The sequence below is a fragment of the Leucopleurus acutus genome, assembly GCF_964270905.1.
Source record: "Leucopleurus acutus genome assembly, chromosome: 20".
Taxonomy (NCBI): domain Eukaryota; kingdom Metazoa; phylum Chordata; class Mammalia; order Artiodactyla; family Delphinidae; genus Leucopleurus; species Leucopleurus acutus.
The window spans coordinates 18,710,337-18,730,098 of NC_139162.1; the positions used below are offsets into that span (position 1 = coordinate 18,710,337).

The 19,762-nt window shown below is 56.8% G+C and overlaps 4 protein-coding genes across 5 annotated transcripts in view; 3 read left to right on the forward strand and 1 right to left on the reverse strand.

The window, feature by feature from the left end:
- The first annotated feature begins 21 nt into the window (after positions 1-21).
- On the forward strand, positions 22-3,276 carry LCAT (lecithin-cholesterol acyltransferase). The gene is made up of 6 exons (XM_082861984.1): positions 22-210; positions 930-1,086; positions 1,165-1,280; positions 1,373-1,468; positions 1,553-1,777; positions 2,680-3,276. The coding sequence occupies exons 1-6, from the start codon at positions 57-59 to the stop codon at positions 3,252-3,254; spliced, it is 1,323 nt and encodes a 440-aa protein (XP_082718110.1). The 5' UTR covers positions 22-56; the 3' UTR covers positions 3,255-3,276.
- Positions 3,277-4,632: 1,356 nt separating this feature from the next.
- On the forward strand, positions 4,633-7,977 carry PSMB10 (proteasome 20S subunit beta 10). 2 transcript variants are annotated; one of them, XM_082862890.1, is made up of 8 exons: positions 4,633-4,764; positions 4,999-5,086; positions 5,177-5,274; positions 5,384-5,524; positions 5,801-5,916; positions 6,022-6,080; positions 6,721-6,872; positions 6,988-7,977. In XM_082862890.1, the coding sequence occupies exons 1-8, from the start codon at positions 4,709-4,711 to the stop codon at positions 7,097-7,099; spliced, it is 822 nt and encodes a 273-aa protein (XP_082719016.1). In that variant the 5' UTR covers positions 4,633-4,708; the 3' UTR covers positions 7,100-7,977. The 2 variants fall into 2 exon arrangements, with proteins under 2 accessions (XP_082719016.1, XP_082719017.1); XM_082862891.1 differs by lacking the exon at positions 6,721-6,872.
- Positions 7,978-9,017: 1,040 nt separating this feature from the next.
- CTRL (chymotrypsin like) lies at positions 9,018-13,354 on the forward strand (the record flags this gene model as incomplete). The annotated part of the gene is given in 12 exon segments (XM_082863039.1): positions 9,018-9,120; positions 9,751-9,854; positions 9,946-10,025; positions 10,147-10,202; positions 10,205-10,227; positions 10,393-10,538; positions 10,540-10,571; positions 10,657-10,718; positions 10,720-10,768; positions 10,771-10,790; positions 10,876-11,093; positions 13,297-13,354. Coding segments are annotated over 12 exon segments (951 nt in total).
- The window catches only part of PSKH1 (protein serine kinase H1), a 33,731-nt gene continuing 26,790 nt past the window's right edge, over positions 12,822-19,762 (reverse strand). The window contains exon 3 of the mRNA XM_082861847.1: positions 12,822-13,811. Within this exon, the coding sequence (XP_082717973.1) occupies positions 13,494-13,811 (318 nt within the window). The 3' untranslated portion in view covers positions 12,822-13,493. The remainder of the gene's footprint in view (positions 13,812-19,762) is intronic.

A 19,762-nucleotide genomic window follows, 5' to 3' on the forward strand; every position in this document is an offset into this window, starting at 1 on the left:
CTCCAGATAAGGCGAGCCCGGGACTGCTTCACTGGGCACTAGGCACAAGGGCTGGAATGGGGCCGCCCGGCTCCCCGCGGCAGTGGGTCCTGCTGCTGCTGGGGCTGCTGCTTCCCCCCGCCGCCCCCTTCTGGCTCTTCAATGTGCTCTTCCCCCCGCACACCACGCCCAAGGCTGAGCTCAGTAACCACACACGGCCCGTCATCCTCGGTAAGCCCCCACCAGGCCCCTGATACACCAGGGCAGACCTTGGGGAACCTGGGCCCCAGCCCCTGGTAGCAGAGCCTGCTGAGGCCCTTCTGCCCTTGCATTAGCCCTGATCCCTGCCTCAGCATCTGGAGGGGCCAAAGGCTTGTCCTGCAGAGAAATCAACCCCTTCTCGCACCACACTGTTCTCGTGTCTCGGAGTTGTCTCCCCGAGGTGGGTGGAGTAGAGGGTGGGTGTGCCTGAGGGCTTGGCCGGGGCATTACAAGCTGTGGTCAGCTGTAGCCACCGGACCCTGGTCCAAGCCCCACCACTCCTTCCTCAGCCCCCACCCCCGCAAGGACAAGGTGCCCAGCCCAGGTGAGCAGGAGAGGCTCATCAGGTCCTGCCCCTACTCCTAGGCCCAGCCCCACTCCCTTGTACTATTTGTTCTCCCCTTGGACTTTGGCAGTGATGGAGAGTCACGCTACATGTTTGCTTGGTGGGGGCAGGGGTCAGTGGCCTTGGCCCCTGTACCTTCCCTGACCGAGGGGAGCCTGGGCTTTGCGGGGATGGGGCAGGGGATGTGATCAGAAAGAGAGGGTCTTGTCCTTCATCCCTGGGGGTGTAGGGTGTGGGAGATGAAGGGGCGGGGCTGGTCACTGTAGTGTCGGGGAGGTGAGACCGGGGTGGGGTCCACTGCAGGGAAATGGGAGGGATCCAGAGTGAAGGCTGGTGCCCGCAGTGCCTGGCTGCCTGGGGAATCAGCTGGAAGCCAAGCTGGATAAACCAAATGTGGTGAACTGGATGTGCTACCGCAAGACAGACGACTTTTTCACCATCTGGCTGGATCTCAATATGTTCCTACCCGTTGGGGTAGACTGCTGGATTGATAACACCAGGTTCGTGCCATCCCCTCTGGCCTAGTCCCCCACCCTACTCCTTGGTTGCCGCTCCGCTGACTGTCCCACTGCCCCCAGGGTTGTCTACAACCGCAGTTCTGGGCGAGTATCCAATGCCCCCGGTGTACAGATCCGTGTTCCCGGCTTTGGCAAGACCTACTCTGTTGAGTATCTGGACAACAGCAAGTTGGCAGGTGTGTGTGTTGCAGGAAAGTGTGGGGCTCTAGGCTTGGTGGGCTTGAAGGAGCCACGGCCAGAACCCCCAGTGCCACTGCCTCGCCCACAGGTTACATGCACACACTGGTTCAGAACCTGGTCAACAATGGGTATGTGCGGGATGAGACGGTGCGGGCCGCCCCCTACGACTGGCGGCTGGAGCCCAGTGAGTGTCTCTGTGCATAGGGGGCTTGGGGCAGGGCAGGTGGCCCCTAGTCCCAGCTGTGCTGACCCATCCACCCCCCTGCAGGCCAGCAGGAGGAGTACTACCTGAAGCTTGCTGGGCTAGTGGAGGAAATGCACGCTACCTACAGAAGGCCTGTCTTCCTCATTGGGCACAGCCTTGGCTGCCTGCACTTGCTCTATTTCTTACTGCGCCAGCCCCAGGCCTGGAAGGACCGCTTCATTGATGGTTTCATCTCTCTTGGGGCTCCCTGGGGTGGCTCCATCAAGCCCATGATAATCTTGGCCTCAGGTGAGAGGGCCTCTGATCACTTGTGTCCCGTGGGGAGGGGTGGGGGGTGGAATGAAGCTGACTGTGGGCCTGCCCTCACTCCTGTTTCTTCTCGCAGTGCTAGGCTGGGGGTGTTGTCTACCACCTCTGGGGCACAGCCCCTTTCATTGGCCCTCTGAGAGCAGTGAGCCTGGCCTGGACCATTAGAGTGTCTCCCGACAGTGTCTCAGCGATGACAAAGGGGAAGTAAACAAAGAGGAAGTTAACCCCAGCAATCTGACTCATTGCTGAGGTCTGTTCCTTGTAGCCTCAGGTCCTACCCACTCAGCCTTCGGCTGCCTTCTGCTCCCAGGAGCCCCTTTGCCCAGGGATCTGCCCTAAGCCAGGGCCAGACCCCGGGAGCCCCTCTTGCCCTTCCCCAAGGAGTGGCATAGCTACCACCTGCGGAGCACCCACTGTATTCTGGGCACAGCCAGACGTGGCCTTACCCCTAGGAGCTTAAGTGAAGGAAACACTGCCCAGACTATATCAATGAGTGTCAAACAGAGATTGGTCTCATTTCATTCTTCCCAGAACACAGCTCTGAGCCCTGTGCAGCACAGGCCACAGGGGCCGACAGACACTTGCCTGAGAGAACTGCCAGCACCATCCCCCACTGTTCACACACACAGGAAACCCCTCCCTGCCCTCCTGTTGAAGCTCTAGAGCTCTGCCTCACAGAGGTGCCACTAGGGCTTCTCACTTAACAAGTACACATGGAGCCCCTCCTGAATGCCAGGCCGGTTCTAGTCCATGACTTGGAGTTGATGTTTGGAGTGGGCAAGACAAAGTTGAGCATCCAGCTGCGCTTGGGCTGGGGGGCAAGTTGTGGGCCGGGGGTAGCCAGGACTGGCTCCCTGCCCTACCTTGCTCTGTGTCCACAGGTGACAACCAGGGCATCCCAATCATGTCCAGCATCAAGCTGAAAGAGGAGCAGCGCATGACAACAGCGTCCCCCTGGATGTTTCCCTCCAGCCAGGCATGGCCCGAGGACCACGTGTTCATTTCCACCCCCACCTTCAACTACACAAGCCGTGACTTGCAGCGCTTCTTTACAGACCTGCACTTTGAGGAAGGCTGGTACATGTGGTTACAGTCACGTGACCTGCTGGCAGGGCTCCCAGCACCTGGAGTGGAAGTATACTGTCTGTATGGCGTGGGCCTGCCCACACCCAGCACCTACATCTTTGACCATGGCTTCCCCTACACGGACCCTGTGGGTGTACTCTATGAGGACGGGGATGACACTGTGGCCACGCGCAGCACCGAGCTCTGTGCCCAGTGGCAGGGCCTCCAACAGCAGCCTGTGCACCTGCTGCCTCTGCCTGGGGTACAGCACCTCAATATGGTCTTCAGCAACCAGACACTGGAGCACATCAATGCCATCCTGCTGGGTACCTATCGAAATAGCACCGCCGTACCCCCAACTGCCAGCCCAAGGCCCATGCCCCCTGAATAAAGACCTTCCTTTGCTGCTATAACCCCTGACGTGTGTTATGGGTTCAGGGAAATGCACTAGGGTCCTCACACCAGGATTCATTCATCTGCAGACCTGTTGCTTTGTGGAGCACAGGGCAAGAAGAGCTTTGCTAGAGGCTGGGATTGAATTGGGCACCTTGAGATATACAGCTTCCCACTCTTCTGGTTGAGCTATTTAAGCAGCCTCTCTGTGCCTGCCTCTGCTCTGGGCATGGGGACTGGAGGGAGCTGCACACACAGCTGTAGAATGGGGGTACGTGGAGCCTAGGGTACAGGATGGAGAAGATCTGAGCTGCCCCTCCTAGCTCCCAAAAGGGCAGGTGAGACCCCACCTCTAGACAGAGACTTTTGAGTGCTAGGTGGGTGACAGAAGCACAAGAGTTTAGCATCTAGGAGAGTGACAGCCACTAAATAGGTCATTTCAATATTGAAGATTTAATTAATGGAGCTAAGTGATCTGAGAGAAAAGGTTAGGGAGGAACAAGGTGGTGATTCTTACGGGTCAGGGAAGGCTTCCCAGAGGAGGTGGTGCCTGTGCTGAGATCAGATGGAATGAGAAGGGTAACTGTAAAGACTGGTTTCAACCTAAGAGCAGCATGCAGCTGATACAGGGTTTAACCAGGGAAAGAGTGTGACCAGATCTCCAATCTAGAAAAGAGCCCCCTCTCTGCAGGGCAGAGTGTAGCCTGGGGGTGGGGGGTGAGGGGCAGGAAGTGTGGGGAAACCAGAGAGGCCAGTGCAGTGTCCAGGGGAGAGGATGCTAGCTGAAACAAGCAGTAAGTAGGAGAAAGAAGTGGATAATGGGTCATTTGGGATGTGAAATAAGGCTTAGCCATGGGTAGAGCCCAGCATACCTACGAGCCACCAGATGGACACCTACGGTGCCCCTCTTGAGAGAGGGAAGACAGCATCCGAGACATGGAAGACGGAAGGATCAGCATCACCTTGGCCGAGGACTGAGCCTCCGTGTTTGAGGTTTTAGGAAGAAGGCAAAGGTAGCAAAAGAGAGGCAGGAGTTGGGAGAATGACAAATGGCAGCCATGACTGATGCTGTTGGAAGGCCACTAACAATAAAGACCTGGTCAATGTGACAGCCTCAGGACATTGGGACCTGAGGTTAGAGTTGGGGTCAGGGTGGGCAGAGCACGGGGCTCAGGCTGGACAGTGGCCAGAGAGGGATCTGTCCTTCTGTTCAGACAGAGGGCCCAGGAGCAGCATGGAGAGCCAGGCAAGGGGCATCTCCCCCTTCCCAAGCTGCCTAGGACCAGAGCTGAAGGTGAAAGTGAAAGAGAAGATGCAGAAAAAAGGGGCTGGCAAGCTCTGAGGGAAGGTGAAAGCGAAAGGAGGAAGCTCAGTAGTGCAGCCCGAGAGAGGTCAAGGCTTCGGCCTTCCTCCGTGTTGATCCCACTCCTCTGACACCCTGCCCACCCGGGGATGCAGAAGACAGCGCTAGAACCCCAAAAGGGCTTCTCCTTCGAAAACTGCGAGAGGTGAGTGGTGGGATGGTTGGTTCCCCAGCTGCCTACGCCCTCAGTGGGGGCTTCCGGGAGTGGGAGCCCCAGGGTCTTTAAAATTCCTGGGGGCGAGGGTGGGGGAAGGTACGTGTGTGGAACGATTTGGGTTCCCAGGCTTACCCGAAAGGTGAGGGTAACCGGGACGGAGTTAGGGGATGTGATGACGGTCCCAGAAGAACTGAAAGCTGGGTTTCTCCCCTCCGTTTCCAGAAACGCAGCCTTAGAACGCTCCCTCCCGGGGCTCCGTGTCCCTCATGCACGCAAGACCGGAACCACCATCGCAGGCCTTGTGTTCCGAGTGAGTAGGGCATTGGGATTGTAACACTCAGAGGAGCGGCCGGGTATGGGAGGTGGGCACTGAACCAATGGGTCCTCCCCGCCCCCCCAGGACGGGGTCATCCTGGGCGCGGATACGCGGGCCACTAACGATTCGATCGTGGCGTACCAGAGCTGCGAGAAGATCCACTTCATCGCCCCTAAAATCTAGTGAGCATTCCCCCGCCCAGTTCCCCCCTCAAGAACCGCCCCCTCGTTCCCATCCCGGGTCCCAGAACATCCATAGTCCCGCCCACACGAACCCTCCCTTCGCCTTCAGCTGCTGTGGGGCTGGAGTTGCCGCGGACGCAGAGATGACCACGCGGTTGGCGGCGTCTAACATGGAGCTACACGCGCTGTCCACAGGCCGCGAGCCCCGCGTGGCCACGGTCACCCGCGCTTTGCGCCAGACGCTCTTCCGGTGCTGGGGCGGGGCTAAAATGATCCTGGGGAGGGGCAGTTGCGGGGAGGGCAGGGCTGAGAGGAGGCTTGACAGGAGAAAGGGCGGGGCCTCGAGGTCCGAGAGACCGGAAGGGGATGGCCTAAGAGTCGCTAAGTGAGTGGCAGGAAGGAACGCTGTTGGTCACGGGGCGCCAGACCACGGGAAGGGGCGGGGCTCGGGTGCAGGGGTGTTATCGAGGAGGGGCGGGACCTAGATTCCTGTGCGTTCGACTGACCGCACCCACTCCGCGAAAAGGTACCGGGGCTACGTGGGCGCTTCGCTGATTGTGGGCGGCGTAGACTTCACCGGACCGCAGCTCTACTGCGTGCACCCCCACGGCTCCTACAGCCGTCTGCCCTTCACGGCCCAGGGTGAGCGCTTCCGCCCCCTTCCCGCGAACCTCGCCCGTGGGACCTCAACGTTTATCCCGCGACTGGGAGGCCGCGGCTGACCTCCGATGCCCTTCCTGCCTGCAGGCTCCGGCCAGGATGCGGCCCTGGCAGTGCTGGAGGACCGGTTCCAGCCAAACATGACGGTGAGCGACATCTCCCCCCGCCCCCCCCCACTACGCGTGCATTGGTGGGAAGTGCACACCCGGGAGCTGGGGAAACGCAGAGGTACCCTGGCCTACTCTAGAGCTAGGCTTCTCGGAGGTGACGACTGAGGGGCCAGTGGAGTGAGGGTGAAGTGCTATTCCAACAGTGCCAAAGCTTGGACTGTCCCAGGAGTCAAAACTCAGAGAGGGCCATTTGGTGTTGAGGGAGAAGGGAACAGCAGGTGGGGTCTGGAGTCTGGATTTTGTTTAGGGTGGATGGAAGCAGAAGGCATATGTCACTTTATAGGTGTTTATGGCCCAGAAAGAAAGAGGCAGTGAGCCAGGGATTGTGAGTGGGTGAATAGCCCACTGGAAGCAGAGCCACAAGTGTGACTCAGAGAAGTTTGTGAAGATGGGGGCAGTGGGAACATTGAGGTCTCTGGAAAGAGGGATACTGAAACCAGGGTAGAGGAGCCTGGGGTGGAGATGGGGGTGTAGGGAGAGAGAGGAGTTTGGGTGTGAGAAAATGGTAAATAGTCCAGCCTTCAAGATTAACAGTCTCCAGGCTGTAGCCTGAGGGTGATACTAAAGGGTCCATCAGGACTCACACACACACACACACACACACACATCTTTACAGCTGGAGGCAGCGCAGGAGCTGCTGGTGGAAGCCATCACTGCAGGGATCCTGGGTGACTTGGGCTCTGGGGGCAGTGTGGATGCATGTGTGATCACTGGGACCAGCGCCAAGCTGCTGCGAACACTGAGCTCTCCCACAGAGCCTATAGAGAGGTAGGAGCATAGGAGATGGGGGAATCACAGGGGAGGATGGGGTGGTAGCAAGGGAAATAGGGAGCTGCAAAGAGAAGACGGGCCACTTGATGAGGTCATCCTTTCTCCTTCCCAGGTCCAGCCAGTACCGCTTTGCCCCTGGGACCACAGCTGTCCTGTCGGAGACAGTGATGCCGCTGACCCTGGAGCTGCTGGAGGAAACTGTGCAGGCCATGGATGTGGAGTGAAGTAGGCTGAGGCTTAGAGCTTGGAACAAGGAGGAATAAACCCAGAAAACACAAATACCTAGACAGATGGCTGTGTCCTTCCTGGGTGGAGGGGGACAAGCAGCCAGCGGGGCTCCGTGCCTAAGGTATCCCTGCAGGGGCCACTTCCTCCCCTGGCTTCAGTGCCTAGCCTAAGGGGTGCACTTCACCCATCACCTTAGGCATCTACCCCTCCAGAACCCCAGCCCTGGGAAGTATCACAGGCTCAAAGTGGAAAGCCCCCCTCCTGACTCTCCACACTACAGAGGCTCCCCCTACCACTCCCATGCCTTGCTCTTGCCCTCTAGTCCACTGAGGGCTGTTGTACAACCCAAAAGGCCCTATGTATTGCCCCCAAATAGAGCCTTTACCTGGCTCATCAGTGGCCAAGGACACAGCCCACAGCTCTCAGTCAGACCGCCCCCATCCCCACTGATGGCTAAAATGCTGGTGGAGGAGCTGCTCCCTGATTCCAAGGGCAAGTTCTCACTCCTCACCCCTACAATTCCTTTACCTGTGAAACCCCTCTGATGACCAGGCATACCTGAGGTGCTAACATGATGCTGAGCTTCTGTTTGCACATGTTGGGCTGTGACTAAGGGGATTGACTCCAAGTTTTCTGGGTGCCAGGGATCACAGGGCTCATGTGGGGAGAGATAATATGACACATTTATCCATCAGACTTTTGCTGAGCACCCACTGAGTGTCAGCCCAGGTGCAGGTTGCTAGTGGGAGCATCCTGCCTTGGGAGAGAATGGCTGAGCTCCCCTGGAGCTTTGGAACTGTTAGAGAGAGTCTGCCCAACCCCTGGGGAGGGTCTACTCCAGGCTGGACATCCCTGGGTCCCCGTTTATGCTTTTTCCCTCAGTATTTTATTATGAAAATTTTAAAACATAAAATCTGGAAAAAAGTTGAACACCTATATACCCACTGCAGACTTTACAATTTGTATTTTGTTATATTTGCTTTACCATGTATCTATCCTTCCTTCTAGTCAGCAATTAACTCATTTTTTTGACTGATGTGTTCTTGAATCAGCCAAAGCCCTCACACCCCTAGAAGGAGGCAAGCCAACTTACCTGTTGCAACTTTGCACACAGGGGTGTCTTCTCTCCCTTGGGTCAGGCTCACCTTGGGGCTCTACAGTGAATGGACTGTAGATACCAGGGGCTTGTCCATGGGAGCCCCAAGGCCTGGAGGCTGTCAGAGATTTGATGGCTGTCATTCTTCCACCCCTGATCTCCATCCAGGATCGGCCAGTCACCAAGGGCTCATACCTTGCCCTCCTGTGCACAAGGCCCCTCCTAGGTGTATCATCTCATCACGAACAATGTGGGCTTTGGAGCCAGACAGTTGAAGGTTTGGGTCCAAACACACCATGTGGCGGAAGAGTCAGCATCTCCCTGAGCAAACCGTGACACCCATTCCAAGTTGAAGAGGAATCACTGAGGTGATATGTTAGGATTTGCAACCCGCCAGCACCCCCGTCCTGGCCCTGGCCCTTCCACAGCAGAGCCGGTGCAGGTGGACATTCCCTCTACCAGTCAGGAACACCCCTGGGTGCTGAGCAGGCTTCTGTGAGTTTGGTGCTCCTGATAGCCCTGGGAGACTTCCCTGATCCCAGCCACCTGGTGGTTACCGTTAAGTCTAACCACAAGTCCTTGGTACCTGGTGCTGAACATTTGGGATGTGAGGTGGTTCAGGGACCCAGTCAGGGGCCAGGCTTTGGGAGGTGGAGGAGGTGAGAGCCTCACACCTGGGCTCTGTCTGATAAGTCAAGGCCTGAGTGGAGGACCTTGACCCAAAGAGACCCTCCTCCTGCCTAGAGCAAGGAGGAATAATGGCAGGGAGCTGAACCTCCACAGCTGCCTGGCCTCAGTCCTGGGACTTTGGCTCAAGGATGAAGAGAACCATAAAGCCAGGTCCAGTTCTCAACCTCACGCCTGCCACAGTGTTGCTGCTCAGCCTCATCCTTACCCTGGTCCTCCTTGGCTCCTCCTTGGGTAAGTGGGCCTGGCCCAGCCCTGACTGAACAGCCTTAGGGCAACCCAGCTCCCAGCAGCAGCCCAGGCTTCCTGCTCAGGGGCTCAGGGCAGGGGCCAGGCTGGCTAGAAGGGAAGCAGGTGGACAGAGTAGGCAAAGGAGAAAGGATGTGGCAAGGCTGGGCAAGAGGGGGTCAGGGGCCAGTCTCACAAATGGGACAGGAGCTTGGGCTGGGCCCAAGAGCCGGGGAGGGTTTAGGAAGCTGAGAAGCAAAGGTTGGACGTGTAGTTTAGGAAGAGCCTTCTGGCTGCATGTGGGGTATGGACCGTTGAGGTCTGGAGGGAGTGAAGAGGCTAGGAAGGAGACGGGAATATTCCTGGGGACAGGGAGAAAAATGGCCTGGGATTGGGGGTGGGGTGGAGTTGGGGAATGGTGGGGCATAGGTTGGAGAGAGATGAGGAAGAATGAACAGAACTTGGGGGCAACTGAGATAGCTATAGAGGCCCAGAGGTGCTCCGGGTGAGAATGGGTAGTGATGAGCCCTCTTGATTTGGACCCCTCTGGGGGGCACAGCCTGAGAGCACCCAGGAGGAGGAGAGGAGAGGTGTGCTGGGATGTGGGAAGCAGGTCCTCACCAGCCCAATGGTCAGGTTGTGGCGTTCCTGCCATCAGACCGATGCTGAGCTTCAGCCAGAGGATTGTCAATGGGGAGAATGCAGTGCTGGGCTCGTGGCCCTGGCAGGTGTCCTTGCAGGTACATGCACCCTGGGTGTGGGGCAGGGTTTCAGGTGTTTCATGCCTGGGTGTAGCCTGGGCCCACCCCCACTTCTGACCCCTGACCCCAGGACAGCAACAGCTTCCACTTCTGCGGTGGTTCCCTCATCAGTCAGTCCTGGGTGGTCACTGCTGCCCACTGCAATGTTGTGTGAGTGCTTCCCTTCTACCTGCACCCCCCCCAGCCCCCACCTCCCCACCCCCTTGCCCTGGAGGCCTCTCTCTTGTCACTCTGCCCTCCTTGTGGCTGCCCAACCCCGCTCTCACTGCAGCCCTGGCTGCCACTTTGTCATCCTGGGCGAGTATGACCTATCATCCAGCACTGAGCCTTGCAGGTTCTGTCCATCTTGCGGGTCAGTGCCTGGGCTGCAAATGGGGAAGGAAGAGTGGGCAGTGTAGGTGTGTGGGCTCTGGGGGTGAGGAATTCGGAGCATGCCCTGGCCTAGTCCCCTTAGCACCCATCACACTGGGGGCCTGTGCCCATCCCCATCTTGCATGGCCCCTTCCTGGCTCTGCAGGCCATCACGCACCCTTTCTGGAACCCCACCACCATGAACAACAATCTGATGCTACTAAAGCTCGCCTCCCCAGCCCAGTACACAACACACATCTCACCAGTTTGCCTGGCTTCCTCAAATGAGGTGCTGCCTGAAGGCCTCACGTGTCACCACTGGCTGCGGCCGCCTCAGCGGTGCGGGTAGGAATTTGGGCCAAAACTCTGGGTGGGAGGGCAAGGTGGGGACAAGTCATCTGGGACCTAACCACCCACTCCCGGCCCACAGGCAGTGTGACTCCTGCACGCCTGCAGCAGGTGATTCTGCCCCTGGTCACCGTGAGTCAGTGGCCAGCAATACTGGGGCTCATGCATCACCAACTCTATGATCTGTGCAGGGGCCTCGGGGCCTCCTTGTGCCAGGTGAGCACTGGCACCCTGTCCTGTCCTCTGCACTGTCCTGTGGCACTCCCACCCTCCACACTGACTTCTCCCCTCCTTCCATCAGGGTGAATGTGGAGGCCCGCTTGTCTGCCAGAAGGGGGACATGTGGGTGCTCACTGGTATTGTCTCCTGGGGCGCCAATAACTGCAACGTGTGCGCGCCTGCCACGTACACTCAGGTTAGCAAGTTCAGTACCTGGATCAATCATAGCCTACAACCAAGCCCACCACAGGCTCTCTCCCCGTCTCAGTCCAATAAAGACCCCAGGCTCTGTCCTCTTGTGTATGCCTGTCTGTCTTCCTGGTTCAGGGAAAAGCAGAGGCTAGGGCTTCCCTGGTGGCACAGTGGTTGAGAGTCCGCCTGCCGATGCAGGGGACACGGGTTTGTGCCCCGGTCCGGGAAGATCCCACATGCCTCAGAGCTGCTGGGCCCGTGAGCCATGGCCGCTGAGCCTGCACGTCCGGAGCCTGTGCTCCGCAACGGGAGAGGCCACAACAGTGAGAGGCCTGTGTACCGCAAAAAAAAAAAAAAAAAGAGAGGCTCTTGGGGGCCCCATTCCCCAAGTGGAGTTTGTCTTCTGGCACAGCAGGTGTTGAGGAGTTAGGATCCTCCTAGACTAGCCGTGACCAGGTTGGGCTCTTCCCATCTCCCCACCGCCTCCTGGGCAACTTCTTGTCCACAGCAAGAGACTGGGCTGTTGGAATGAATGGGCAGCTTTCCCTGGGGAAGGCAGCCTGTTTATTGAGTACGAAGGATACATTTACAAACTTGAGTACACAAAATAAATAACTGCACATTCTCCATCCACAGTCCATGGCATAAAGGCCCAAGTCTCCAAACTCCCTCCGTCCTACCTTCAGGACCAGGCCCATCCTGGCCAAAAGAGGAAATAAATCCCCAGAGGCACTTGGGGAAGTAGGGGGAATTCTGAGGCCATGGGGCTTGGGCTTTCCACTGCCTTGTGCTAGGAGAACTGGAGACAGGAGGAGGGGGTGTACAAGGCACGAATGACTTGGCCCAGAGTGGTCTCTTTTGGCTTGGTTTCCCACTGGAGGTGGCACATGCAAAAAGAAGAGGGCCTAGCCCAAGGGAACCCACTGGGAGGAACTAAGAGCCAAACCCTCCCTGCTGGCAGGGGACCTGCAGTCCAGCTAAGGCTAAAGCTGGGCCCTGGCTCCTTCCCACCCACTGAAAGCAGCTGTGGAGGGACAGGGCTTGGGTTCCAGCCCCGTCTGTGGTGGTGGGGAGGCACCATGACTGACGCGGGATGGTCTGGCTCAGACCTCTGGGAAAGCAGCCACCCAATTCCACCCACCTCTCAGAGGGGCTCCCTCCAGACGGAGATTCAGCGGGGCCCAGAATGGAAGGGTTATGCTGTGAAAAGAAGCAGGGACAGGCTGGACTGAGCAAGGCCACCGTGAGAAGGTCAGTGCCCCAGGCACTCAGGGTTCAGAGGCAGGTCACACAGTATGGCTAAGTTCCAGGGGGAGCTGCGCAAAAGCTCAGCAGAAGGGGATAGGGTTGAGCACCCCGGGGACCCTCCCTCAATGCAGCAGCTCCTTCCTTCCGACTTCCTCTTGGAGGATAAAGGGAGAGCATGGTGCTCATTCCTCGGCCGCCCATACTCATGCCAGACACTAGATGGCTCCTTCATGCAGCTGCAGAGGAGGAAACAGCAGCACCTGAAGGGAGAGGCAACACCAAGGGTGGAACCCAGGCTGACATTGGAATCCTGATGGGGCTCTCCCTCGGAAGCCCCTGCCCTTTGCTTTGGCCCAGGTGCCCCCATCCCCCAGGTAGCAGCAGTGGGGCTCCTTTTAACCCCGCACAGTTGGGAAGGAGGCACCTGGGGAATAGAATGGGCATCCAAGGGGGAGAGGGAGGTGATAGTAGGCTCTGTAAAGAAGGCACTGAGTGCAGTAGGCTGGTGGGCAGGAACTCTCATAGTCAGAGAGAGGCTGAAGCCTGGAGCAAGCCTGCTACCAACATGGCCACACAGTCCAGAGGGCCAAGGACCATTCCACGGTCCTACCACCAGAGATCCTGGCAAGTCCTGGGGCCGGGAGGGGTCCCCAGGGGCACCATGAAGGAAGACAGATCTTGGCTGGGAGGTGGGAGGCTGTTTAGACTTAGCCAGGGGCTGAGAGTCCAGCCAAGGCACAAGCTGTGGGCCTACCTGGGCCTCTCACTGGAGCATAATCATGAGGATCAGGATGCCACGGAATGTGGGGCAGGGGGAGGGCAGACAGGAAGGCTTGGTAGAGGAAAGGGGGGATTCCAGAAGTAACTGTCCCAAAGAGTCCTGGGACCACAGGACACCCTCTACCTGGCACTGCATGCTCCTTTGGTCTAGGGAAGAGCCAAGAGGTGAGGAGACTGAAGGCCAGGTCCTGCCCTTCCCCCAATATGTACCAGAGCAGTTGTCCACCAAGAGGAGTATTAGTGCCAGACCAGGCTCCCCGTTCAGGGGGCTCTTATGCCCCAGGGCTCCCTCCACTCTGTCGCACCAGACTCAGGCCCAGGGTGAAGATGGGGACTGCTGAAGGCACAGAGAAGGGGCTGGGGCCATTCACCTACCACTGACCATACAGACCTATCTCTAGAGAGGGCGGTGGGCCCAGATGGCACAGCAATGTGTGGCCAGGCTGGGGCCATGCCATGTCAGCACCCCAGCCTGGCAGCTCAGCCATTGTACTGCTGCTGGTAGCGCAGGTTGAGCTCCCGCAGCTCTCGCTCCCGCACTCGGCGAGACTTGTTGGATCGTGTAGAGCGGCTGGAACGCGTGGACTGGGCAGATTTGGTGCTCTGGCAGCGCGAGGAGGCGCGTTTGAGGAGGTTCTGGGAGATGGAGCGGTGCAGATTCTTCATAGACGAAGAGGCAGCCATGCTCACCACCCACGGATGCCTCAGGGCCTGCAGTGCCGTCATACGGGCGCCAGGGTCCACCGTCAGCAGGCGGTCAATGAAGTCCTTGGCCAGGTTGGACACACTGGGCCAGGGCTAGAAGCCAAGGACAAGCATTAGAGCGAGCACACTCAACATTGCCCTGAACATCCCGATGATGTCACCTACACAGCACTCAGACCTGTCCAGTAGCCCTGCACTCTCCCCCTAGAGAGAGGAACTGCCCGGCTCCTCTCACGTAGAACATTCCGGGCCTCCCCTTCCCACCCAGTGCTGACCCAGGCCACTGAGCAGAGGCTGCTCTCTGAGTGACAAGGAGTGTGATAGGAGGAGAAGGATCCACCCCCTCCCTGAGGAGCAAACTTCAAAGGTGCCCTGGACTCAAAGCCTGGTTCAAGGAGGTGGCCCCCGTCAAGACCACCCAACCTACACCAGGACCACCATAACATCAGGGCGATTTAATGAGAACGACCCAAACCTTCCACCATATCTTGAGCCGGACTTAAGCTCCCATCACTGGATGCCCATACTGAGTCACTTCCTAGTCCTTAGAAACAGGGTCTGCCCTCCCTTCCAACTGAAAAAGTGGCCAAAATAATCACTGCATTCTCTGCATCAGCCTCAGCCTCAGCCTCTCAGCCATGAGGAGAAAGGAAACAATTCAAGGCAACTAGATTTCTCCATCTGCTGGGATGGCAGGGGGATCCTGGGAGCCCAGCAGGGATTAGGACCCTTCTCAGGGGTGCTTCTCATGTCTGCATGACCTCTCTAAGCCACACAGGGGCTCCTGGCAGTACCCTGTGCCAGCCTCGTTTTAGTACATTCTTTCCTCAGCACAAAGCCTGCTCTGCTACGTGCACCCACGGCTGCCTCATCTCAGCCACACACCAAACAGCCGTCTGTCTCAGGGCCTCAGCCCGCACAAACTGTCTTCACCTGGCTGAATCCTCAGGTTCTCAGGTTAAAGGACACTTGCTCACACTCCCTCTCTTAGCCACCAGTGCTAAGCAACTATTCGAATAATTTCAAGTTTATTGTTCCCATTAGACCATGCTTAGCTATTCACCAGTGCCTGGTGCCGGGCATACAGGAGGCACTCAGAAGACAGGGGCTCAGAGAGTAAACAACCCATGCATGGCACCTGATGGGTGCCCTCTCCTGCAGCTGCTTCCAGGATGTGGGGCTCAGATGCCCGGGCCCTTGACTTACTCTGCTGAAGGAGGGCAGATGCAGCACTTCTCCGAGTCCCTGCATCTCTTGGGAGCACTCTGGCACGGGCTCTGACACTCTCCAAAGGGTGGGTGGCTAGGACTTCTGCTGAGCCTGCTCCAGGTGGTTCAGCTGGGATGCCAGGTGTCCTATCACCCTCCTTCCTGTCTGGTGAGTGGTCTAACTGTTCTACCCCGTGGTGCCCTTCACCTTGAGGAGCCCCTGAACACACTCTCCAAGGGGCTCCGGAAAGTCTGAGAGCCCACATTTGGGGTAGCTGCACGCCCACTCAGCACACACACTAACACAGTTATCGCTACCCCCAGTCAGGCTTCCTTGACCCCCAACTCTTCCCCCATGCCTTTCCCCACTGATGTCGATGTACCGGGAGGCAGTGGGTGGGGTGGGGTAGGAAACAAGGAAAAGACTCATCTGGAGTCCTGAAGAAGGGGTGGAGCTACTTGTAGTTGTTATCCTTACCTGCCCTTTGGAAGGCAAATCTCAACTTTTACTGAGCTGAACTGGAAGAAAGTCACAGAAAGCCCAGATTTCTAAACAGCCACCTAACAGGGTCCTCCTCACCAATGGGCCAGCTCCCAGTGATTCCTGGTAAGCGACTGGCCTCCAGGAGGAGGGCAGTTCGGGCCCATAAATCCCGTGCTGTCTGAGAGCAGTGAGGGAGAGCAAGGAGCAACAGCCCTCCCACGCAGGCAGCCTGGTCCACATTTCCCTGCAGGCCTGTGTAACTCAGGGCTCTGATACTGAGGCTGACATGCAGGGTGACTGGACTAGACAGTTGCCACAGTAGCTGTGGGCTCTCAGTTCAAGAAAGCCCCATGGCTTGCTGCTGCCACCTGAACACAAAGAGCCATTGTGAGGGGCCAGCCAATCTAGACCACAGACACACTGTGGCCCCTGTCACTCATTTGAGAAATGGAGAGACGCAGGCATAATGGGGCCACTGATGGACAAAGCAAACCTAGAGCTGGAACAGGTCATGGGAATACCTGTGCTTGTGCTGCACTGCGGCTTTTATGGTCTCCAAGAAAAGGAGAAATCACTGGGGAACACACTGCAGCTCAGCCTAGCCTGTTGGTGGGACAGCTCCAAGACAGAGCTGCCAGCCCAGGCCAGCCAAACAGGGCTGGGACATGGATTCTGCCCCTGGCCCTTGGTCCAGTCAAGCCAGAAGAGAGGCAACTCCTCTGCAAATGACAGAATAAAAAGTGGCGAACCTGGACTCACAAGTCAGGAACCTGAACACGGATGGATCGGAGGCATCCCCACTTCATAACCATACCCAGCCAAACAAACCAAGGCCCCCTGCAGCTCCAAACCAGTCCAGTGCAGTCTCAGATGGGCCTCCCACTAGACACGCACTGTGGGCTTAAGCATCTCCACCTCCAGAGTGACACAGGCTCACACCAGCTGTCAACCCCTGCTGCTTGTTGCCATGATCGCCAAAGTGAGCCGGATTGATCTGCCCCTCCTCCTCCCCCAGGCGCTCGCCTCTCCAATTACCTGGTACAGGCAGCAGTGTGAGGAATGCTGATGGGCTCATTAGTCTGAGGGCCTGCCCACCCTCTTTGGCAGGCCCCAGCTCTCCCCATCTTTGAAGAACTGTGCGCAGGTGGGTCCCCTAAGACAATGTGACTCGAGCTGTCCTGACATGAGAACCGGGCTGTGCAATGGCACCCAGCCTAACCCTCACACACTGAGGGACCTGCAGCGGGAAGTCAAACAGGACAAACACGGGAAGGTGGTCCTCGAGCCAGCCCACTGACAGCGGGGCAGGGGCTTATGTTGACCTCCAGAATAGTGGCCCCTTGGAGGTCTCCAACAGGGCTCACAAAGGAGAAGCAAAGCCTTCCACACTCACCCATGGCCACACTTCTAGCCAAGTCCAATTCAGCACCTCCTGAAAAAGCGATCGGGACCTCCCTGGTGGCACAGTGGTTTACATTCCGTGCTCCCAATGCAAGGGGCCCGGGTTCGACCCCTGGTCAGGAAACTAGATCCCACATGCATGCCGCAACTAACAGTTCACATGCCACAACTAAGGAGCCCACGTGCCACAACTAAGGAGCCAGCAAGCCACAACTAAGGAGCCAGCAAGCCACAACTAAGAAGCCGGCAAGATGCAACTAAAGAGCCCTCAAGCAGCAACTAAGGCACCCTCGAGCTGCAACTAAGGAGCCCGCCTGCTGCAACTAAGGAGCCCACGAGCCGCAAATAAGGAGCCCACCTGCCGCAACTAAGACCCAGCACAACCAAATAAAAAAAGAAAAAGAAAGCGATCAACACATGCAGACCAACCCACCTGCTTCCCCAACATGCTCAGGCCTCTGGAGCCACATGAGTATGTCTGGCAGCCTCTGACTGACTGGCCAGGTAACATTCTGTTCCTCATATGCAGCCAAGTGAGGAAAAGAAAAATGGGAAATTCCCTGGCAGTCCAGTGGTTAGGATTCCACTCTTCCACTGCAGGGGGCACGGGTTTGACCCCTGGTCGGGGAACTAAGATCCCACATGCCGCACAGTGGAGCCAAAAGAAAGAAAAAGAAAAATGGGCATGAGGAAAAAGGAAAATGATAAACTGTCATGCTCTTCAGTTTCCACAGCTCTAACTGCCAGCTGTGGGTAAAGGAGAGATATACTTTTGCCTCAGTATACTTGGGGCCAGATCAGGGACACATGTAAGCCTCAGGTGGGTGGCAGAAGGGACAGGCCCCAGGTACCACCTGGCCAGTCTCCTAGAGGCTTCCACCCATTTCTGGGCTGGCAAAGAGCATGGGGCATGAAAGGGAATATCAAAATGTCAGTCGGCCTTGCCTCCAGACACTCAGGCCTCCATGAGACCTGAGTGTGCAGAGGACAGCTGCAATACTCAGGGTGACAGCCCGCACCCTCCTGTCCAGAAGTCAGTCTTTCATGAGCTGTGTGGGTGAGGGGTCCTGCCCCAAGAGGAGGACAAGAAGAGGCTGTAGGAGGAAGGGTATCACCTCCACCCTGTTTCTGACCATCGAGCTGGCCGCCCTTCTGCCTACCCTGTAACCCCCAGAGTCCTTGCAGTTCAGATACCTACTCCTGATGCTGTAACAGCAGAGAAACCAATAGGGTAGAAGAAGGATCTCCCCCATGAGTACTTCCTAACCAACTTCACCCTCCTCATCGCTCTGCTTCTGTGAGACCAGTCACTCCTGGTGACACTCAGCAGCTGAATCCAACTCTCCCTTCAGAGGGAGGCACCAGACCAGAAAGGGTTTGCCACTCCAGCTCAGAGGACACACTTCCTCCCGTCCCAGTCTCATTCACTTGCTCTAGCTCTAATGTCACAAGGGCCTGGCAAGAATGTTACCCAAGCTACTTCCATGGTCCTGCCTTGAGCCCCAGGGCTAAGGGAACAAGGGCTGGAACCAGCTCTCGAGGCCTAGGCTGCAGAGGGAGGAGAAGCTGCTTCCTTCCAGCAGCAAACCCAGCTCACGGGGCATACCCTAGACTCCCTCTGGTAAGCAGGTCTGACGGCTCTCAAGTAAGGGGAGAAAAAGGCCTAGCGTCTCTTTGGGCTGGAAGCCCAGTGACCTGTGTTCTAGGTCTACCGTCTTGGCTGACAGTAGAGAAATCACAGCCTCCTCACTTTTAATATGAAGGAGCTGAATGCAATGAACTCTAAGTCTCTTCCAGTTTATAAAGTCCTGGGTTGTAAGAAGATGGCTCCCCATCTTTTCTTCCCACTTGGCTGCATGTGAGGAAGAGAAGCAGAGCATGTAACGTTTAAGCTGACTTGATGTCTTGGCCTTTATGGGTTCTCTTCCAGCCCATGATGACACTGGGGAAGGTTCCCTGGCAGAGAAGGAAGCCCAGGCAAAGAGATGCTAGGGGAAGAAGGGGGAGAAAGAAGCCTGGGCTTTGCTCCCATGACTCAGTTCTTCCCTCAACTTTGTCTCAACATGTGTCTTCAGATCCAGCATTCCCATGTTCAAAGTCCTCCTTCCTGTACTGACATGGGCCTGAATGAGAGCAGAGAGAAGGGCACAGAGGCTATTCTGGGAAATGGAGCTTCAGGTTTACTCAGGAGAGCAGAACTATTAGTGTGATAAGAACAGCACTCTCTGATGTTAACCATGAGGAAAAGTGTTTTGAAAAAATCAGCACAATTAGACACTGTGGGGCTGTAGAGCCAGCATCTCCTCCTCTGGTCAAGACACTCACCATCCTGGTGTCTGGACTTCCAGAACAGACAGTATCCAACACGCTGAGACCACGCTGTGGGTGGGGGGACCTGAGCAGCAGAAAAGAGAAAGATGTTGAGGGAGAGAGGCTGACAGGAGAAAAAGGAGGAAGATAACAGAGGTTTAAACAGAGGCAGAGGAGCTTCCCTGGTGGCGCAGTGGTTAAGAATTCGCCTGCCAATGCAGGGGACACGGGTTCGAGCCCTGGTCCGGGAAGACCCCACATGCTGCGGAGCAACTAAGCCTGTGCACCACAACTACTGAGCCTGCGCACTAGAGCCTGCATGCCACAACTACTGAAGACTGCGTGCCTCAAGGCCATGCTCCGCAACAAGAGAAGCCGCCGAAATGAGAAGCCCACGCAGTGCAATGCAGAGTAGCCCCTAAAAAAAAAAAAAAAAAAAAAAGAGTAGCCCCTGCTCGACACAACTAAAGAAAGACCGCGCACAGCAACGAAGACCCAACGCAGCCAAATATAAGTAAATAAATAAATTTATATATATAAAAAAAAGAGGCAGAGAATCTCAAAGATAAAAATAAAATGAGAAAAGGCATGACAACTTAAAGGATGGTAAAGCTGTGTTCTAAAACTTGAGATGGGGACTA